General features: G+C 42.2%; 2 protein-coding genes and 1 gene segment (V, D, J or C); all 3 read left to right on the forward strand.

Moving 5' to 3' along the window:
- The window catches only part of XB5865341.S (uncharacterized XB5865341 S homeolog), a 250,518-nt gene that overhangs the window by 152,932 nt on the left and 78,816 nt on the right, over positions 1–18,770 (forward strand). The window lies entirely within an intron of this gene.
- Positions 1–18,770, forward strand: part of LOC108705958 (immunoglobulin lambda variable 5-39) — a 218,055-nt gene that overhangs the window by 126,744 nt on the left and 72,541 nt on the right. The window contains exons 1-2 of one of the 6 annotated variants that reach the window (XM_041566806.1): positions 15,689–15,787; positions 15,887–16,208. The exons of the other annotated variants lie outside the window; for them this stretch is intronic. Of the exons in view, the coding sequence (XP_041422740.1) occupies positions 15,742–15,787; positions 15,887–16,208 (368 nt within the window). The 5' untranslated portion in view covers positions 15,689–15,741. Of the gene's footprint in view, positions 1–15,688; positions 15,788–15,886; positions 16,209–18,770 lie in introns of those variants that run through there. 6 annotated transcript variants of the gene reach the window in all.
- The window catches only part of LOC108695663, a 90,467-nt gene continuing 75,732 nt past the window's right edge, over positions 4,036–18,770 (forward strand). Inside the window, 2 exon segments of the V gene segment in view lie at positions 4,036–4,165; positions 4,261–4,576. Coding sequence covers positions 4,120–4,165; positions 4,261–4,576 — 362 coding nt within the window.

Genomic DNA, 18,770 nt, shown 5'->3' on the forward strand with positions numbered 1-18,770 from the left:
TCCTTCCATGTCAGGTTCTGTGTTTTATTCGATCTACCTCTGACCTTTTCTAGTAGATCTTTCAGATCTTTGGTACAACTTTCTATAAAAATCTTCACTCTCGGGCATAGAGAGTTTGGAGGTGTGAATTTGCTTTTAGGGCTTAATGAGGTAAATGGGCCCTTAATAGTATCCCTTTGATATTCATTATCCTCTAGTAAACAGTAAAGATCTTTCAATGCCTGTTGTTCCTCCCTTGATAGAGAGTTGTGTACTGAATCTTTCAGAAAATGTTTATGTAACAGCAGTTTTCTCCCAAACAGATTTAAGTCTTTGATCCAGTTAAAAATGTTAAATGAACTAGTGGGAGCGAATGATAACCCTTTTCGCAGTGCGCTCATCTGATAGGTGTCAATTACTGTATTCGATAGATTGAACACCTGAAACGTATCATTTTCTAGTAACGATACCGACGATGCCCCCACCTTTGTCTGTCCCTGAGCCTTCCCTGCATAGGGGCTCCTGATCTGGGTGGCCCTAAAAAAGAGGAGGAATTATCCCCTGCCGGGTTCGTGGATGTAGTCTGTGACTGACCCATTTCATCCCTGTTCCCTTTTGTTGCCTTCTTATTAGGTTTTTGCCCCCTATAGGTATTGACATTACCCTCACTCGAGTCACTTTCCGATGACATATTGCTTTCTGAGGTGGATGTGTACATATAGTTAGATTTTGGACCGCTATAAGTTGGTTTGTTATGATATATGAAACCCGAGGAGTCATTGCGATCCCGACTTAGTTTTTTCCATTTCCTATTCCTTAATTCAGCCGCCAGCCTTTCAATATTGGACTGGATATCACTTTCATATTTTTTATAAATATCATCTACTTTAAACTCCTTAACACGCTTGAGGATATTTTCAACCTGAGTGTTTGCTTGTTCCAACATATTGGATTGGGATTCCTTAATTAGCTTCATTAGGTCAATGGAACATTTTGTTAGAATTTCACACCATTTTTTATTGAAAGTGTCACTACATAAATGTTCAGCTGGTTGTAATTTGATCCTCAGACCCCTCGGAACCAAAGACTCAATTAAGTATTTATCCCAGGTGAACAATTCCCACCATAGTTTTGTTTGTTTCACCATGGCTTTATCAAGTTCTTTAAATGTGGCATCCATTTCAAAACCAACCCCCACATTCTGGCCACTAATTGGGCCCTCGTTAAATATCTGATCAGCCTCAGTCCTCCATTTATCAAAATATTGTGGGTTAGAGAAAAACCCTGTCATCTTTGAGTAGTTATAAATAGTTTGATCCTGTTATTCAGGGAATATACTTCAAACGTTATCGTATAGTCCCCCCAGAAAGAGATTTAACTCCAATATATACACACATTAATCGGGGTTAATAGGGAAGTTAAACGACCTGTAGCCTGCAAGCTGGTAACCATGAAACATATACCTAGAAACACAAATTACTGCACACAAGCTCTGAATTGAATGTTAGACACCCATCCAGGAACTATGTAGCAAGCCAGCCAGTTCAGGTTATGATCGCAACAGTATATTAAAACTTAACCTTTAATAGTAACTATGCTTAATAAAAACCAAATAGGCTCAAACCGACATAAACACACGCAGCATGTTCCAATCACAGCTGTGCAGGACAATGTCCTTAAAAATAACACAAATTAAAAACTGAATGTGTAGGCGAATTAGGTAGGCTAGTGGTAACCAAATGTTTAAATGCACTTCACTGTTCACACAGCGTTAGTGCCAGTAGCGCTCTTAAATGTATTCCACACCTTCCAATGAGCCACCATTCCCTCCCAATGCTATAGTTTCTGCCTAGCTACGTTGGGAAGCGTGGGAACTAGCCTCACCACCTTCCACCTACACCACCCAACGAGTTTACCTAAGAACTGGCCACATTACAATACATATATACATAATATATATATATATATATATCTATATATATATATATATATAGATATATATACACACACATACACACACACAGACAGGTATGGGATCAGTTATCTGGAAACCCGTTATCGAGAAAGATACAAATTACGGAAAGGCTGTCTCCCATGGACTCCATTATAATCAGATAATCTGCAGTTTTTCAAATGATTTCCTTTTTCTTTGTAATAATAAACAGAATCTTGTACTTGATCCCAACTAAGATATAATTGATCTTTATTGGAAGCAGAACCAACTTATTAGATGTATTAATATGTATATGATTTTATAGCAAACTTAAGGTATGAAGAAATTACAGAAAGATCCTTTATCCGGAAAACCCCAGGTCCCATACACACATATATATATATATATATATACACGGACACACAGTCTCTTACCGTAAAATTATTACAGAGCAGCTGGGAGCAAACGGAAGAACCTGTAACACAGACTGGAATAGTTAGGCTTCAATACAGGGAAATCCTATAGCCCTAACTTCCTGTATAACAAAGACGTAAGCAAAGAAAGTCATAATGTACCACTTGCCAAGCTCAAACCCAGCAGAGGACAAGATGTGAATAATTCCTTACAGTTACTAGTTCATCATAACAAAAATATGGGATCACTAAATAAAATGCTCCCAACAAGAGAGGTGACAAAAATGTAAATATCCTTCCATTGAAGTCAGTCTGTATTTCTGTTGGTAAAATACTTGAATTGCATAACTGGACCAAAATGAAGGAGAAGGCACATTTCTAGTTTGCCATTATTTAATGCAAATAGCTGATATCGTTTCTAAACTCCCAGCATGTTGGCCATTAATAATTTCCATTCCATTTCCAATTTTGTGATATCTCATATTCTAAATAAATCATCCATACAACAAAGCAGGGTCATGTTATAACATACAATAGATGTGTTGGTGTAATGAGGGGCATTTTATATAATGATCCTAACTATTCCACTCCCCTGGGTAGAGGGGATGATAAACTCTGACAGACTAAAGCTGAATACACAGGACCAGAGAGACTAGACAGACAGGTAGGGGGAGACATATACTAGGAAACACAATCAGACAAGTGGGGCCTAAAGCAGGAAGCTTCAAAACTGTTGCGTGCACTTTCACAAACCAGAGGCCAGCGGTGGATTAAAAAGTAACTTAATTTCCCCAACATAACAAAAGTTACTTTTTAATCAACCGTTGGCCTCTGGTTTGTGAAAGTGCAATCAACAGTTTTGAAGCGATTGTTAGCCAGGCCTTCCTAAGCTACGGGTTTGGGGCATCACACACGAGCCAGAGTCGTGGAGCAGTGAGTAACCTGACTTGAATGCCTATGAGAGTAACAATCTAAGCGATTGGTCCGGGGCATTTGCACCTGTACCCACCCAGTTATAGGGTGAGCGATCATAAGAAGGATTTCTTTGTGTTACCTCATTGTATTAAAATTATGGCCGAGGGGTTAGAGCACAACCTAAAAAGTTTGTGTTTTGGAGCTACTGTTATGTCATATACCATATGGCTAATTTACTATAGGTACTGGTGTGTAGGGAGCAACAGACAGTGAGGGGGGCACTAGGCACGTCCCTCTAATTTTTGCCTTTCCATAGTCTGGGCCCTGGGTATGACATTTTAGTTTGTAGCAATTTTTGCAAATGATGGTGATAAGGGAGAGACATTACTCCCCCTCGTACTCCTAACTAGAGCTTGCCTTTCCCAATCATCACCAAAGATACAGGTAACTTTGCGTAAGTTGCCCTTCCATTGTGGCTCACTATGGCCTTCCAGCAGGTCATCAAAGTTTTTCTCTGCATAATGGTGAATGAGGGGAAACCCACGAGGCCAAGGTAAAAAAAAAAATCTCCTTGCCCCATACTTCATAAATTAGGTTTAGTATATAATGCTATATTACATTACAACATTATAAAAAACATGTGGTTCTGTAGAATAGTAAAGTTCTACATGAAAAGCCACTAAAGACTACATGTTGTCTATCAATGTTGTCAAAACGCCATAAAAAAAGCAATAAATGAGGAAAATGATGCAAGTGCAAGTGACTAGCAGCTGTGAGCTCATTTACATACAAGGGCTGGGTCAGATCTGTGCAGGGATTTAATAGGGATCCTGATAGGAGATACAGTACCATAGTAGCAGAGCAATCCTGTACTGAACCATGTCCTGGGCTGTCCTCCTCCTCTCTCTCACCTCTCTCTGTACATGTAAGAGCACTTGGGGGACACTGTGGTTTCCTTTAATTTAATAAGAATGTATCTGTTTATTTAATGTTTCTAACACTTCTGCTTCTGTGTTACAGATTCAGCCGCCCAAGTCTCTCTTACTCAGCCAGTGTCTGAATCAGTGAAATTGGGGGAGACAGTGAGAATCTCCTGCACACTCAGTGGTTACAGTATCAGTGATCGTGCTGTGCACTGGTTCCAGCAGAAAGCAGGGAATCGCCCCAGATACTTACTGTGGTTTAATTCTGACTCAAGCAAACACCAGGGAGATGGGGTACCTGATCGGTTCTCTGGATCCAAAGATTCCCCTAATAATGTTGGCTATTTAACCATTAAAGGAGCCTTACTAGAAGATGATGCAGATTATTACTGTGCTATATGGTATTCCAGCTCGTTGCACAGTGGTGTATTGCTGTGAGGAACTGAAACAAATGTTCAGATAATTTTTTTTCAACTTTCATTTAATGCAGCAATACATTACAGAAGGTCGCATTGATGTTTTTACTATAGACCAGGGGGCGGCAGCAATTGCTGAAACAAAAAACTGTTTCATCCTGCAAGGTTCATGATTCAGGGTAGAGCTAAAATAAAAAGATATCTTTACACCTAGAGGGGATTGGGAACATTTTTAATAAAATATTTCTCAAATGCTAGGTGAGATGTAACTTCTATAATGGCCCAAATAAATCATCTGATGTAGTTTGTTTGACCAGTCAGTGTGCAAAAAGTTAAAGGAACAGTAACAGCAAAAAATGAAAGTGTTTTTAAATAATGAAAATATCATGTAATGTCGCGCTGCACTGGTAAAACTGACCTGTTTGCTTCAGAAACACAATATAGTTCATATAAACAAGCTTCTATGAAGCAATGGTGGAAATTGAAAAAAGGCTATATGGCACAGGTTAAATAGTGGATAACAGATAACACCATTATGTTCTACAGAGTTTATCTGCTGTGTAACCTGAGCCTTTTCTCCTTTGAATGGCTGCCCCCATTGCTACACAGCAGCTTATTTATATAAACAATAGTAGTGTTTCTGAAGCAAACATAGCAGTTTTACCAGTGCAGGACAACACTGCATTATTTTTTTTATTACTGTAAGATGTTACTGTTCCTTTAAAACAATGGAAAGGCCATTTAAGTTTTGAACAGGGTGAACAGGGCCCAAAAATATACATAACACATCGGACTAATTGTCTTAATATATAATAAACATTGTTGTAAATATTTGTTTGCCCATTGTTTCTTGTTAAACATTGTTGCAAATCTTTCTCTATCATTTTACGTAGCCAAAACAAGTTATATACTTTCCTTCTTGAATAAACCCACCATAAATGGTTACGGTCAAGGTTTATGAAGCATGATCAACAAAGAGTTATGGGCAAGGCATACATATATCAGCCTCTGGAACAGGACTCCTTGGCCTAACCACATTAAAACAGAACACCCATATAGAACGTAAAGTGAATCAGCAAAATAACAGCCTACAACAGTTACACCGTAATGTGTCCTGAGAGTGAAAATGAGATCAAATGAAATAAAGCAACCAACACAAATTGAAAGAAAAAAGGGGCACAAAAACAATAAAGACAAAGGGGCAAATTCACTAAAGGATAAATTTTTGCCTGCGAATGCTCCAACACACTTGCCAGGCGCAAATTACGCTACCACTACGCCAGGGCCGGGCCAAGGGGTAGGCAACCGCCTAGGGCGCAATAACTGGAGGGGCTCACTTATCTGGGGGGGGGGAAGTTTTTGAATTTTTTTTTCAAGTATTAAAATTAGTCCCATGGCAGGCCTTTAGTATTTAAGTAAAGGCCTGGGGTTTGTTTAAACAAAACAGCAGCAGGCCAACAGCAGCAGCGCTCCCCCACCCTGGGAGCACTCAGCGTGAGCGTGACTCCCAATTATGTGATGCGCCGGCGCACACGCGCATTGATCTACAGTCACGAATTGGCAGAGAGAGAGAGAGGACCTGGCTGTCTGGCTCTGGCTGCGCCTAGAGGGACTCCGACGCACTGTCACGTAGTACTGCTGGCTTTCTGGGGCTGGCTGTGGTAGTAGTAAAAACGTAGTAACTTACTAACTTCCGTTCCTAGTACTTCCTAGTCGCTTGCTGGGCTGCTGCTGGCACAGGTAGTCAGGTACAGAGATCTTGGGGTGTTGGCACTTGCTGGCAGTTGGCACATAGGAAGTAGAGATGGGGGGGCCGCCTTGGGGTTGGGGGCCATGATGATGGGCTGGCTGCTGGTACTGTGGGGGGGCTGCCTTGGGGGCCATTATGGGCAGGCTGCTGGTAGAGATGGGGGGGCTGCCTTGGGGGCCTTGGTTGGGGGCAATACTGATGCTGGCTAAATAGGCAATGGCTGCTGGCACAGCTACAGATCATGTTGGCAATATTGGGGGGAATATTTGTGGCTAATGGGCAATGACGGCTGGCACAGGTACAGATGGGGGGCTTGGACCTTGAGGGCAATGTTGTTGATGGCTAATGGGCAATGGCTGCTGGTACAGGTAAAGATGGGGGGTTTGGGGGCAATATTGATGACTAATGGGCAATGGCTGCTGGCACAGGTACAGATGGGGCAATCTTGGGGGCAATATTTATGGCTAATGGGCAATAGCTGCTGGCACACGTACAGATGGGGCAATCTTGGGGGTAATATTTATGGCTTGTTGTGGATATGTTAAAATGTGATTTAATATGTTGTAAGCTTAATTTAAAAAAAACAATGATATGGTGGGAAATGGTAATGCAGGATGGGGGGGGGCGCTGATTGAAGCCCTTGCCTAGGGTGCCAAACTACCTTGGCCCGGCCCTGCACTACGCTAATTCACTAAAATGTGAAGTTGCGTCTCTGCAGCCAAACGCTGGCAAAGTTTCGCTAGAGTTAATTCGTCAGTGAGCATTTCATAGTGAACTTTCACTAACGTTCATTTCTTCCTAGCGAAACTTTGTTAGTACTCTTACGCTTGGGTCAATTTGAATAGGGCCGGTACATATAGGTTATATATATGTCTTTATTAGAGATGTTGCTGCAAATACTTGAAGTGGCCACTTATTATTACACATGTCCAAGGAAGCAAAATAAAGACTAAATAGATCCTCTAATGCCCTAGACATGAGCCCACCCTAAAACAAATGTGGCATGCCGCTCAAATGATTGGAAAAAAATGTAAGCATAAAAATCTTTTAGTAGTTAGAACTTTTGAAGGCAATACCGCTTTAAAATATGAAAAAACTTTTATGACTTTGGCATGATGTCACTGATATAAGATTGAGGAGGATGTAACTTTGTTTTATCAGTTTGCAAGGTCTAAAGTGGTGAAGGAAACTCTGGCGAAAGAGGTAAGGGTTCTGTAAAATTCACATTTTACTGAATATGCGGAGTAACGATCGTTCCTCTGAGCAAAAATCTGCCTGGCTACAGGGCTCGAAACTACGCTAGTGCTGGTCTTTTTCGCTAGTGAATTTTCATCTACCCCTGTTAGTAAATTACCAATGTCCCTGCGGATGGAATTTCTGGAGAATTTTCACTAGCGACGGCCACTTCGCCCTTTAGTAAACCTGCCCCAAATAATCTATATCAATGGAATCATTATCAGTAAAAATAATGGTACTTCCTTACCATAATGTCCATCCCTCAAATCAATCTTAGCATAAAAAACATGGTTATAATAGCTCAAGGATGCAGGCTAAGGTTACAAATCAAGGCGCATGTAGTATGTGACACCAATTCATTAAGGCCAAACAGACTTAAGAGTCTATTTTTTGTCCTTCTTTTCTACATTTCATTCAAAATCTCTGGACATTATGATTGATATGCACAGTTTCCAGGGGACGCTAAAAAATTAAAGAGCATTTTCAGGTTCTTAGTACCCAGATAAATTTAAACTGAGAAGCAATTTCGAACTCACAAACACTCCTAAAGCTATAGAAGCCTTCACACGACTGTTGATTAATTAAATACAAAGAGACTTCTGCGCATAAATTGTTTCCTAATTTCACACAGAAAGGGAGGCTGTATGCGGCCTGGCTAATAATCTGAATATTGTTATCAGTCCTGCGGACAAAGGTGGGACAATGGTGTTACAAAATTATAGTAACATAGTAAGTAAGGTTGAAAAAAGACACACGTCCATCAAGTTCAACCTTTTAGTTTTTTTAAAGGAGAAGGAAAGGTTAAAACTAAGTAAGCCTTATCAGAAAGGTCCATCTAAATATACCAGTAAACCCCCAAAGAAGTGCTGCTCTGAGTCCCCTGTCAAAAGAAACACTGCATTCCTTTCCTTCTATTGTGTACACATGGGCTTCTGTATAAGACTTCCTGCCTTCAGATTAAACCTCATTGACCTGGGCAAGAGCATGCTCAGTTTGCTCCTCTTTCTCCCCCCCCCCCCTCCCTTCTCTGCTGTAATCTGATCCCAGAGCAGGGAGAGACTCAGGCAGGAAGTGATGTCACACCATGTTAATACTGTAGCTCCTATCCTCAACAAACAGAGTTTCTAGAGCTTTTTACTCAGGTATGGTAAAACATTCTACAGAATAAATATAGCATTCTAGCTTGTGCTATTGCAGCTAATCTATTGGCAATAAAACACCTCTGTAGCTTTCCTTCTCCTTTAATCTGCCTAACTGCCAGTTGATCCAGAGGAAGGCAAAAAATCCATCTGAAGCCTCTCCAATTTGCCTCAGTTGGGGAAAAATTCCTTCCCGACTCCAAAATGGCAATCGGACTAGTCCCTGGATCAACTTGTACTATGAGCTATCTAACATATCCCTGTATTCCCTCACTTGCTAAAAAGCAATCCAACCCCTTCTTAAAGCTATCTAATGTATCAGCCTGTACAACTGATTTAGGGAGAGAATTCCACATCTTCACAGCTCTCACTGTAAAAAACCCCTTCCGAATATTTAGGCGGAACCTCTTTTCTTCTAATCGGAATGGGTGACCTTGTGTCAGCTGGAAAGACCTACTGGTAAATAAAGCATTAGAGAGATTATTATATGATCCCCTTATATATTTATACATAGTCATCATATCACCCCTTAAGCGCCTCTTCTCCAGCGTGAACATCCCCAATTTGGCCAGTCTTTCCTCATAGCTAAGATTTTCAATACCTTTTACCAGTTTAGTTGCCCTTCTCTGTACCCTCTCTAATACAATAATGTCCTGTTTGAGTGATGGAGACGAAAACTGTACGGCATATTCTAGATGGGGCCTTACAGGTGCTCTATATAGTGGAAGAATGACCCCCTCCTCCTGTGACTGTCCTCACTGTCCAGCACCTTACTTACCTCATCATAAAAAGCAATCAAATTTGTTTGACATGACCTATTCTTCATAATGACATGCTGCCCATAATGTCATTGACTAGGACAAAATTTTGAATGTGATCCCTTAACAAGCCTTCAAATAATATGCCCACCACAGATGTCAAACGTACTGGCCTATAATTGCCAGGCTGAGATCGTAATCCCTTTTTAAATATTGGAATAACATCAGCTTTTCTCCAATCCATAGGCACCATACCAGATGAAAGTGAATCTGAGAAAATCAGAAATAGGGGCTGGGCTGGTCTAAAACTGAACTAAGCTCTCTTAGAACCCGGGGGTGTATGCCATCAGGCCCTGGAGCCTTGTTTACATTCATTTTTATTAAAGCTTTATGAATCATTTCCTGAGTCAAATACAAGAGGTCCTCTGCACTCAACCCATTATCAATATATATCAATATATTGATAATGGGTTGAGTGCAGAAAACTCTTGTAATTTTCTATATGTATTTTGTGGTCACAGCCTTTTTGCACCCCCGCCTAATGTTTTTAAAAATTAGTAGTGAGCACAACTTTCCCTTGTTTGTTATAGTTATACAGGAGCAGTGACCAGCTCCTTGTTGTAGCTCCCACCCCTTCCAACTATAGTCAGGTGATCCCACTGGTGTCTAATAAAAGGGCAGCCACGTTTGGGAGTTTTACTTTGAAAGCAGCAAGTAAGTTGCAGGTAAATCTTAGTCCCTTTGTAAAATGTATAATTAAGCAATTGAATTCTTAATGAATCAGATGAAAATTGAGCATAGGACTGGCCAGATATGGGATGACTTTGACGTAGTTGGCCAGCTTAAATATATTGCAATATATGGACAAACAATCCCTGTTTTGTTTAAAGGGTAAGGCATTTTTCAGTAGCAGTATGCACAAAATGTCTCTGTCTTAAATATATTGATAATGGGTTGAGTGCTGAGGACTCTTGTAGTTGACTATATGTATTTTGTGGTCACAGCCTCATTGCTCCCCTAATGTTTTTAAAAATTAGTGGTGAGCACAACTTTCCCTTGTTTGTGATATCCTGAGTCAGCCACTGACTAGATTGAGCTGAGCCATTAGTGCAGCTATAAAATGAGCCTGTGAACCCAGACTCCTCAATTGTATACACTGAAGAAAAGAACTGATTTAACACATTTGCCTTTTCTGTATCTGTTACAACCATACTGGTACCATTATTTAATGGAGCAACACTCTCAACCTGCATCTTTTTACTATTAATATATTTAAAAAACTTTTTAGGGTTAGTTTTCACCTCCACCGCAATTAACTCTTAATTTTCTTTCTTTGCCTTCCTGATTGCTGATTTACAACATTTATTATAGTGTTTATATTCATTAAATGCAGCTTCTGTCCCAACAGGATTAAGCCACACAGGATGATTCTTCGAGCTTCTACATTTACTCCTTAGGGAAATAAATTGAGAACAGTAATGATTTAAATGACAACCATTTCTGTTCTGTGTTTTTAGCTGAAAACTTAATGCCCCAATCAAAACTCTGTAGGGCAGCCCTCAAGGCACTAAAATTAGCTTTTCCAAAATTCATGGTTTTTGTTGCCCCAGTATATATTTGTTTTTTTGCACCAGACATTAAATGATATAACATTGTGGTCACTATTAACCAGGGGTTCAATGACTTGCACATTTACTGGGTCATTTGAGATCACTAGATCCAGAATAAAAAATTTTCTGGTAGGCTCCTCAACAACCTGTGCCATAAAATTGTCATGCAACAAGTTTATAAACTTGTTCCCATTAACTGATCTAGCAGTGCTGTTGCTCCAGTCAATATCTGGGAAATAAAATCGCCCATTATCATAACTTTACCCAAACTAGCAGCCTTTTCTATTTGCATCAGGAGCTTAGCCTCCTCACTTACATTAGGGGGTCTATAGCATACTCCTACAATTAATTTGCTGGAATCTCCACCCATAAGACTTCTGCCCCCTCATTTTCTAACATAACCTCCTCCTTTATATAAGCTTTTAAATCCTTACCCTGATATGAGTATAAATTCATTCAAAGTCGAGTTAGTCTGCAGGTTAGTGTTCATTGAAGAACATATATAACTAAACCAAAAATACCCAAAGCCAATTGGGCCAAGTCAGAAACCTGAAGAGCCCTGTTGACTAAAAGCTAACCAGTTCAGACGTAATGCAAAACGATTAAAATTAAAACGTAACTTTTAATCCAAGTAGATAAAACACACACGCCACCAACAAACTGAATAACAACCGACTTCATAGTGAAAGTGATGAAGACCGGGACAGTGTCCCTAAAAAACAAATTAAAAACCAGGCTACAGGTAGAATGGTGAGCTAGCAGCACATTAAAACACTGCAAATAACAGTATGTTTGCTGCAGTAAGTTTTAAACATGGATGCGAGTAGCAGTCCCAGAACCCTCCCTTCCAATTGTTCCCCAGATGGAATTTCCTACCTAACTACGTAGGGAACAAGTGGGAGCTAGTCGCCCACCGTCCACCTATGCCACAAGCCCAACGCGTTTTGCCGTTAGCTTTTAAATCCTGCCTAACAAACACACATACCCCTCCTCCTTTTCTATTGCCTCTGTCCCTCTGAAACAAAGTATAGCCACTGATATTAACTGTCCAGTCATGCGACTCATTCAGCCATGTTTCGGCCACAACCATCACATGAAATTTTCCTACCAGCACCTCCAGCTCTCCCATTTTACCAGTCAGACTCCTTGCATTTGCAAACATACATTTAATACTGGTACCATAGAGATTACCACATTGAGATTTTCAGACAATTGTCAGACAGCAGTGTATACCTACAATTACCCACTGACCCAACCCTGACATACAAATGTAAAATACTATACAGATGGGGTTTATTTCGGGTTATCTGATAGAGAACATGAGGGACTATTATTTACACACTTCAAAAAGTACATAAGAGCTGCACATCTCCACCGGGTTGCCCTATAGTAAGTGCCAGCGTGGTTTTGCAACCTTTGGCCATCTTCGTGGATTATTTTCTGCAATCAGTTGCTAAGACTCCTACTTACATCAGAGACACAGGTGATTTTCTTAAGAAATTGCCTCTTAGGTATTACTGGCGACTATGGATGTTTCTTCATTGTATACTGTAATCCCGACAGATGAGGGTATTGATGTGGTCATAAATGTTCTTCTGTCCAACCCTGATCACACAAGACTGGACACAGAATTTCTGACACATTTACATCATTTGTGCTTGAACCTAAACTACTTTAAAGGGATACTGTCATGGGAAAAAAAATTGTTTTCAAAATGAATCAGTTAATAGTGCTGCTCCAGCAGAATTCTGTTCTGAAATCCATTTCCCAAAAGAGCAAACAGATTTTTTTATATTCAATTTTGAAATCTGACATGGGGCTAGACATTTTGTAAATTTCCCAGCTGCCCCTGGTCATGTGACTTGTGTCTGCACTTTAGGAGAGAAATGCTTTCTGGCAGGCTGCTGTTTTTCCTTCTCAATGTAACTGAATGTGTCTCAGTGGGACATGGGTTTTTACTATTGAGTGCTGTTCTTAGATCTACCAGGCAGCTGTTATCTTGTGTTAGGGAGTTGTTATCTGGTTACCTTCCCATTGTTCTTTTGTTTGGCTGCTGGGGGGGGGAAAGGGGAGGGGGTGATATCACTCCGACTTGCAGTACAGCAGTAAAGAGTGATTGAAGTTTATCAGAGCACAAGTCACATGAATTGGGGCAGCTGGGAAATTGACAATATGTCTAGCCCCATGTCAGATTTCAAAATTGAATATAAAAAAGTCTGTTTGCTTTTTTTAGAAATGGATTTCAGTGCAGAATTCTGCTGGAGCAGCACTTGACAGTATCCCTTTAAATTTGAACAGTCACATTTCTTACAAATTAGTGGAACGAGTATAGGGTCAAATGTTGCACCAGCATTATATATGTCCAATTACGAGCAGACCAACATTCTATCTACAGATGGTATACATATGTACAGACTATTTTGATTCATTGACGATTTGATTCGGTTGTGGACTGGCACTAAGGACCTTTTTCAGACGACGGTCAGTGAATTGAATGCCTTAATGTTGGGACCAGCCCGGACTCAAACTCTTATGTGTGGTTTGGGACTTGTACTTACCTTGTGAGCCACTGGAGGCTCTTGGGGCTGGTCCTGATCTGTTATGATATGTTCCTGATTCTGCCTGTTCCCAGTCTGTCTCCTTCCATCTCGTTACCCTCATGTGTTTCCCATCTCCATTTATGTCCACTTTATAAGCCCAGCCCTGACCCATGCTTGCCATCCTTGTTCAAAGCACCTCTGTTCCTAGATCCTGTGTTCCTGGTTCCTTGTTCCTGATTCCTGATACTGTGTCCTGATTCCTTCCAACTGCTGTGGATTCCCTGGTTCTGACCTTGGACTGTTCTGACTACGATTCCTGCTTGCTTTGTTCCTTCCCACTGCTGAGGATTCCCCAGTTCTGACCTTGGCCTGTTTTTAACTATGATTCCTGTTGTTTTCTTCATCACTGCCTGTACGGTGGTTTGCACCTTTTCTGTAAGTTTATTCTTTCTTAAACTGTGTTTATTAAAGCTTGAAGATTCTGTCCTGCCATCTATGGGTATACCCCAGGCTTGTTTGTCCATACATTGCAATATATTAAAGCTGGTCAACTATGTCAAAGTCATCCCATATCTGGCCAGTCCTACACTCAAATTGCATCTGATTCATTAAGAATTCTATTGCGTTGTTATATATTTCACCAAGGGACTAAGTTTTACCTGCAACTTACTAGCTGCTTTCAAAGTAAAACGCCCAAACTTGGCTGCCCTTTTATTAGACACCAGTGGGATCACCTGACTATAGCTGGGAGGGGTGGGAGCTACAACATGGAGCTGGTCACTGCTCTTGTATAAACTATAACAAACAAGGGAAAGTTGTGCTCACCACTATTTTTTAAAACCATTAGGAGGCTGTGACCACAAAATACATATAGACTAGGGATGCACCGAATCCAGGATTCGGTACAGGATTCGGCCAGGATTCTGCCTTTTTCAGCAGGATTTGGATTCGGCCGAATCCTTGTTCCTGGTTGAACCGAATCAGAATCCTAATTTGCATATTTTAATTAGGGGCATGTAGGGAAATAACGTGACTTTTCATCACAAAAAGATTTTTTTCCACTTTTTCATGTACTGTCCCTAATTTGCATAGACAAATTAGGATTCGGATTCAGTTCGGTATTCGGCCAAATCTTTTACCAAGGATTCGGGGATTCGGCCGAATCCCAAATAGTGGATTCAGTGCATCCCTAATATAGACAAATACAAGAGGTCCTATGCACTCAACCCATTATCAATATATTTAAGACATTTTGTGCATACAGCTACTAAAAATGCCTTACCCTTTAAACAAAACAGGGATTGCTTGTCCATAAATTGCAATATATTTAAGCTGGCCAATTTAAATATATTGCAATATATAGACAAACAATCCCTGTTTGTCAATGCATTGCGTAAAGGAGGGGTAGGAGTCTCAGAAACTTACTGGTAAAGACTGACCCTGTGCATTTTTACCAATCAGTGAACCCCAAAAAGTTGTTGTCTTCACCAAAGAATGGGTGTTATAAGTGCCCCTCATGTACTACTTGCAGTAACCTTATTTGTGGTTCTTCTTTCAATCATCCTCATATAGGTAAACCCATCTATATCAAGTATATATTGATTTGTACATCTAAATACGTTATCTATTTCATCAAATGTCTGTGCAGCCTTTTTATCGTCCACTTATGGGTGCATGGTCAAATGATTATAAATAGTGCTTCAGGATGGACCAGCAGGATCTGATCTTTTCTGTTATGTGTTCATGGTACTGTAGCCATGCAGCTAGTTTCCCTCTGCATAATGGTGAGTGAGGTGAAACTCACAAGGCAAGGTGAAAATTTGAAAATTCTTCTTTGTTCCACGCCTCATACTTCATAGATTAGGCTTATTATATTATATTATATTAGAAAATGAAATATAACATGTGTTACTTTACAAAAGTAAAGCCCACTAAAGACTGCATGTTGTTTATCACTGTTGTCCAAATGCCATAAAATAGTTTGGTTGTAAATGAAGCAAATGGTGCAAGTGACTAGCAGCTGTGAGCTCATTTACATACAAGGGCTGGGTCAGATCTGTGCAGGGATTTAATAGGGATCCTGATAGGAGATACAGTACCATAGTAGCAGAGCAATCCTGTACTGAACCATGTCCTGGGCTGTCCTCCTCCTCTCTCTCACCTCTCTCTGTACATGTAAGAGCACTTGGGTGATGCTGGGGGTTCCTTTCATTTTAATAACAGTTTGTCTGTTTTGTATTTAACGTTTTTAACACTTCTCTTTCTGTGTTACAGATTCGGCTGCCCAAGTCTCTATAACTCAACCAGTGTCTGAATCAGTGAAATTGGGAGAGACAGTGAGAATCTCATGCACACTCAGTGGTGCCAGTATTAGTGGTTACCATGTGAACTGGTACCAGCAGAAAGCAGGGAATCGCCCCAGATACTTGTTACGTTTCTATTCAGACTCAAACAAACACCAGGGAGATGGGGTACCTGATCGGTTTTCGGGATCCAAAGATTCCCCAAATAATATTGGCTATTTAACCATTAAAGGAGCCTTACTAGAAGATGATGCAGATTATTACTGTAATACATGGCATTCTCCATCCAGCTCTTGCACAGTGGTGTATTGCTGTGAGGAACTGAAACAAAAGTTGAGATGATTTTCAACATTGATTTAATGCAGTAATACATAACAGAAGCTTACAGAAGGTTGCATTGGTGTATTTACTATAGAGAGAAGCAGGGGGCAGCAGGAAATAAACTGTATTTATCCTGCAAGGTTCATGATTCAGGGTAGAGGCAAAATAAAAGATTTGTACAACTAGAGGGGGTTAGGAAACGTTTGGATAAATTATTTCTCAAATGCTAAGTGAGATGCAACTTCTATAATGGCCCAGATAAACCCCTGAATAAGGTAACATCTAGAATTTGGGAAGAAAGGCTCTAAAACTTAAACTGGGTTCAGCATGGATCAGAAATACCAGATGCCAAGAGGCTCCAGATATACAAGCAGTAGGAACAACTGACAGACTGGTGATGGTTAACATAGAGAGCAAATAATAAACAGTAGGAAATTCAGACAGACATGCACAGTTATTGCTTATTAAAAACTATCTAATGCAGTTTATCATACAAATCAAAGTTTTTCACAGGGCACAGCAGAGGCTACATGGTCAATAACATAATGTAAGGGTTACAGCGTGGAACCGCTGTGATAGTGGATAGCCATTCCATTGGGAGAGGATATGGCGGAAGCCCAGGGGTGTACCCATAGATAAGGGAGGCAGACATGGTGAAAATAAAGCAGGTTTACTTGGAGCTTGCAAATAACACAGGAACAGTTCAAAATAAGGTAATTACCAGGAAGGTGAGGGTAAGGAAACAATGCTGGAACAAGGCAACACAGGAGCTTGGAATCCAGGAGCTTGGGATACAGGTAAGGAATCACAGGAACAAGATACAGCGACCAGATACAGGATACGATTACAATTAATGACTCAGCCCTGAGCAAAGCTCAGGGCGGGGTTAATAAAGGGACGGTAATTGGGAATGGGAAACACATGAGGGTAAACGAGGTGGGGTGGAGAATGGGGAGGAACACACTAGAAACTGACAGGTACATGAAACACAAGACTAAGGATCAGCCTCAAAGAGCCCCCAGTGGCTCAAAAGAACACACAATGTCCAGAATCTGGGAAATAAAGGTTCGAGTCCCGGGCTGATCCTTACAGTACCCCCTCCTTAAGGGTCGACCTCCGGGCGACCCAAACGAAAGACCCCCATCCTTTTTAGTCCAATGACTGGAGATGGGGACAAAAGTTTTGCCAGGGTCAAAGGCTGGAGAGCCGCCAGGGTCAAAGGCTGGAGAGCCGCCAGGATCGGAAGCCAGATCAGAGAAGTCACCAGGTTCAGGTACCGGAGAGCCGCCAGGGTCAGGAGCCAGATCAGAGAAGTCGCCAGAGTCAGGAGCCAGATCAGATGGATGGCCAGAGTCAGCCTGCATAGCAGAAGAACCAGCCAAGGCACCCATTACAGGCGGCGGACCAGCAGAGGCACCCATTACAGGTGGCGGACCAGCAGAGGCACCCATTACAGGTGGCGGACCAGCAGAGGCACCCATTACAGGTGGCGGACCAGCAGAGGCACCCATTACAGGTGGCGGACCAGCAGAGGCACCCATTACAGGTGGCGGACCAGCAGAGGCACCCATTACAGGTGGCGGACCAGCAGAGGCACCCATTACAGGTGGCGGACCAGCAGAGGCACCCATTACAGGTGGCGGACCAGCAGAGGCACCCATTACAGGTGGCGGATTGCCCAGGACAACAGGAAGACCACCACGAATAGCAACAAGACTGGTAGAATCTGGAGCACCAGAACTATCAGATCCTGCAGCAGGAATGGCAGGTCTTGAAGTAGATTTGTCCGTGGGCCCAGAGGCCATGGTACACAGGTCCTCACAGGCTGAACCCAGCAAGGCTGTTGGCACAGAGGCTGGAAGCGGCAAGGCTGCTGGCACAGGAGCTGCAAACGGGACCACTGGCACAGGAGCCGCAGACGGGACCGCTGGCACAGGAGCTGCAGGCGGGACCGCTGGCACAGGAGCTGCAGGCGGGACCGCTGGCACAGGAGCTGCAGGCGGGACCGCTGGCACAGGAGCTGCAGGCGGGACCGCTGGCACAGGAGCTGCAGGCGGGACCGCTGGCACAGGAGCTGCAGGCGGGACCGCTGGCACAGGAGCTGCAGACAGGACCGCTGGCACAGGAGCTGCAGACAGGACCGCTGGCACAGGAGCTGCAGACTGGACTGTAGGAACTGGAGCTGAAAACGTAATGGGAGACATGGAAATTGACAGAGACAGCTTTCGGGGAGCCGGCACAGGAACAGGCAGCTTTCGGGGAGCCGGCACAGGAGGCAGCTGCTGGGGGTCTGGCATTGGAACAAGAGGCAGCTGCTGGGGGACCGGCATTGGAACAAGAGGCAGCTGCTGGGGGACCGGCACTGGAGCAAGAGACTGCTTTCGGGGAGCCGGCACTGGAGCAGGAGGCAGCTGCTGGAGGACCAACACTGGAACAGGAGGCAGCTGCTGGAGGACCGGCACTGGAACAAGAGGCAGCTGCTGGAGAACAGACACTGGAGGCAGCTGCTGAGAAATCGGCACAGGAACAGGCAG

Source organism: Xenopus laevis, chromosome 1L, assembly GCF_017654675.1.
Source record: "Xenopus laevis strain J_2021 chromosome 1L, Xenopus_laevis_v10.1, whole genome shotgun sequence".
In the NCBI taxonomy this organism is placed as follows: domain Eukaryota; kingdom Metazoa; phylum Chordata; class Amphibia; order Anura; family Pipidae; genus Xenopus; species Xenopus laevis.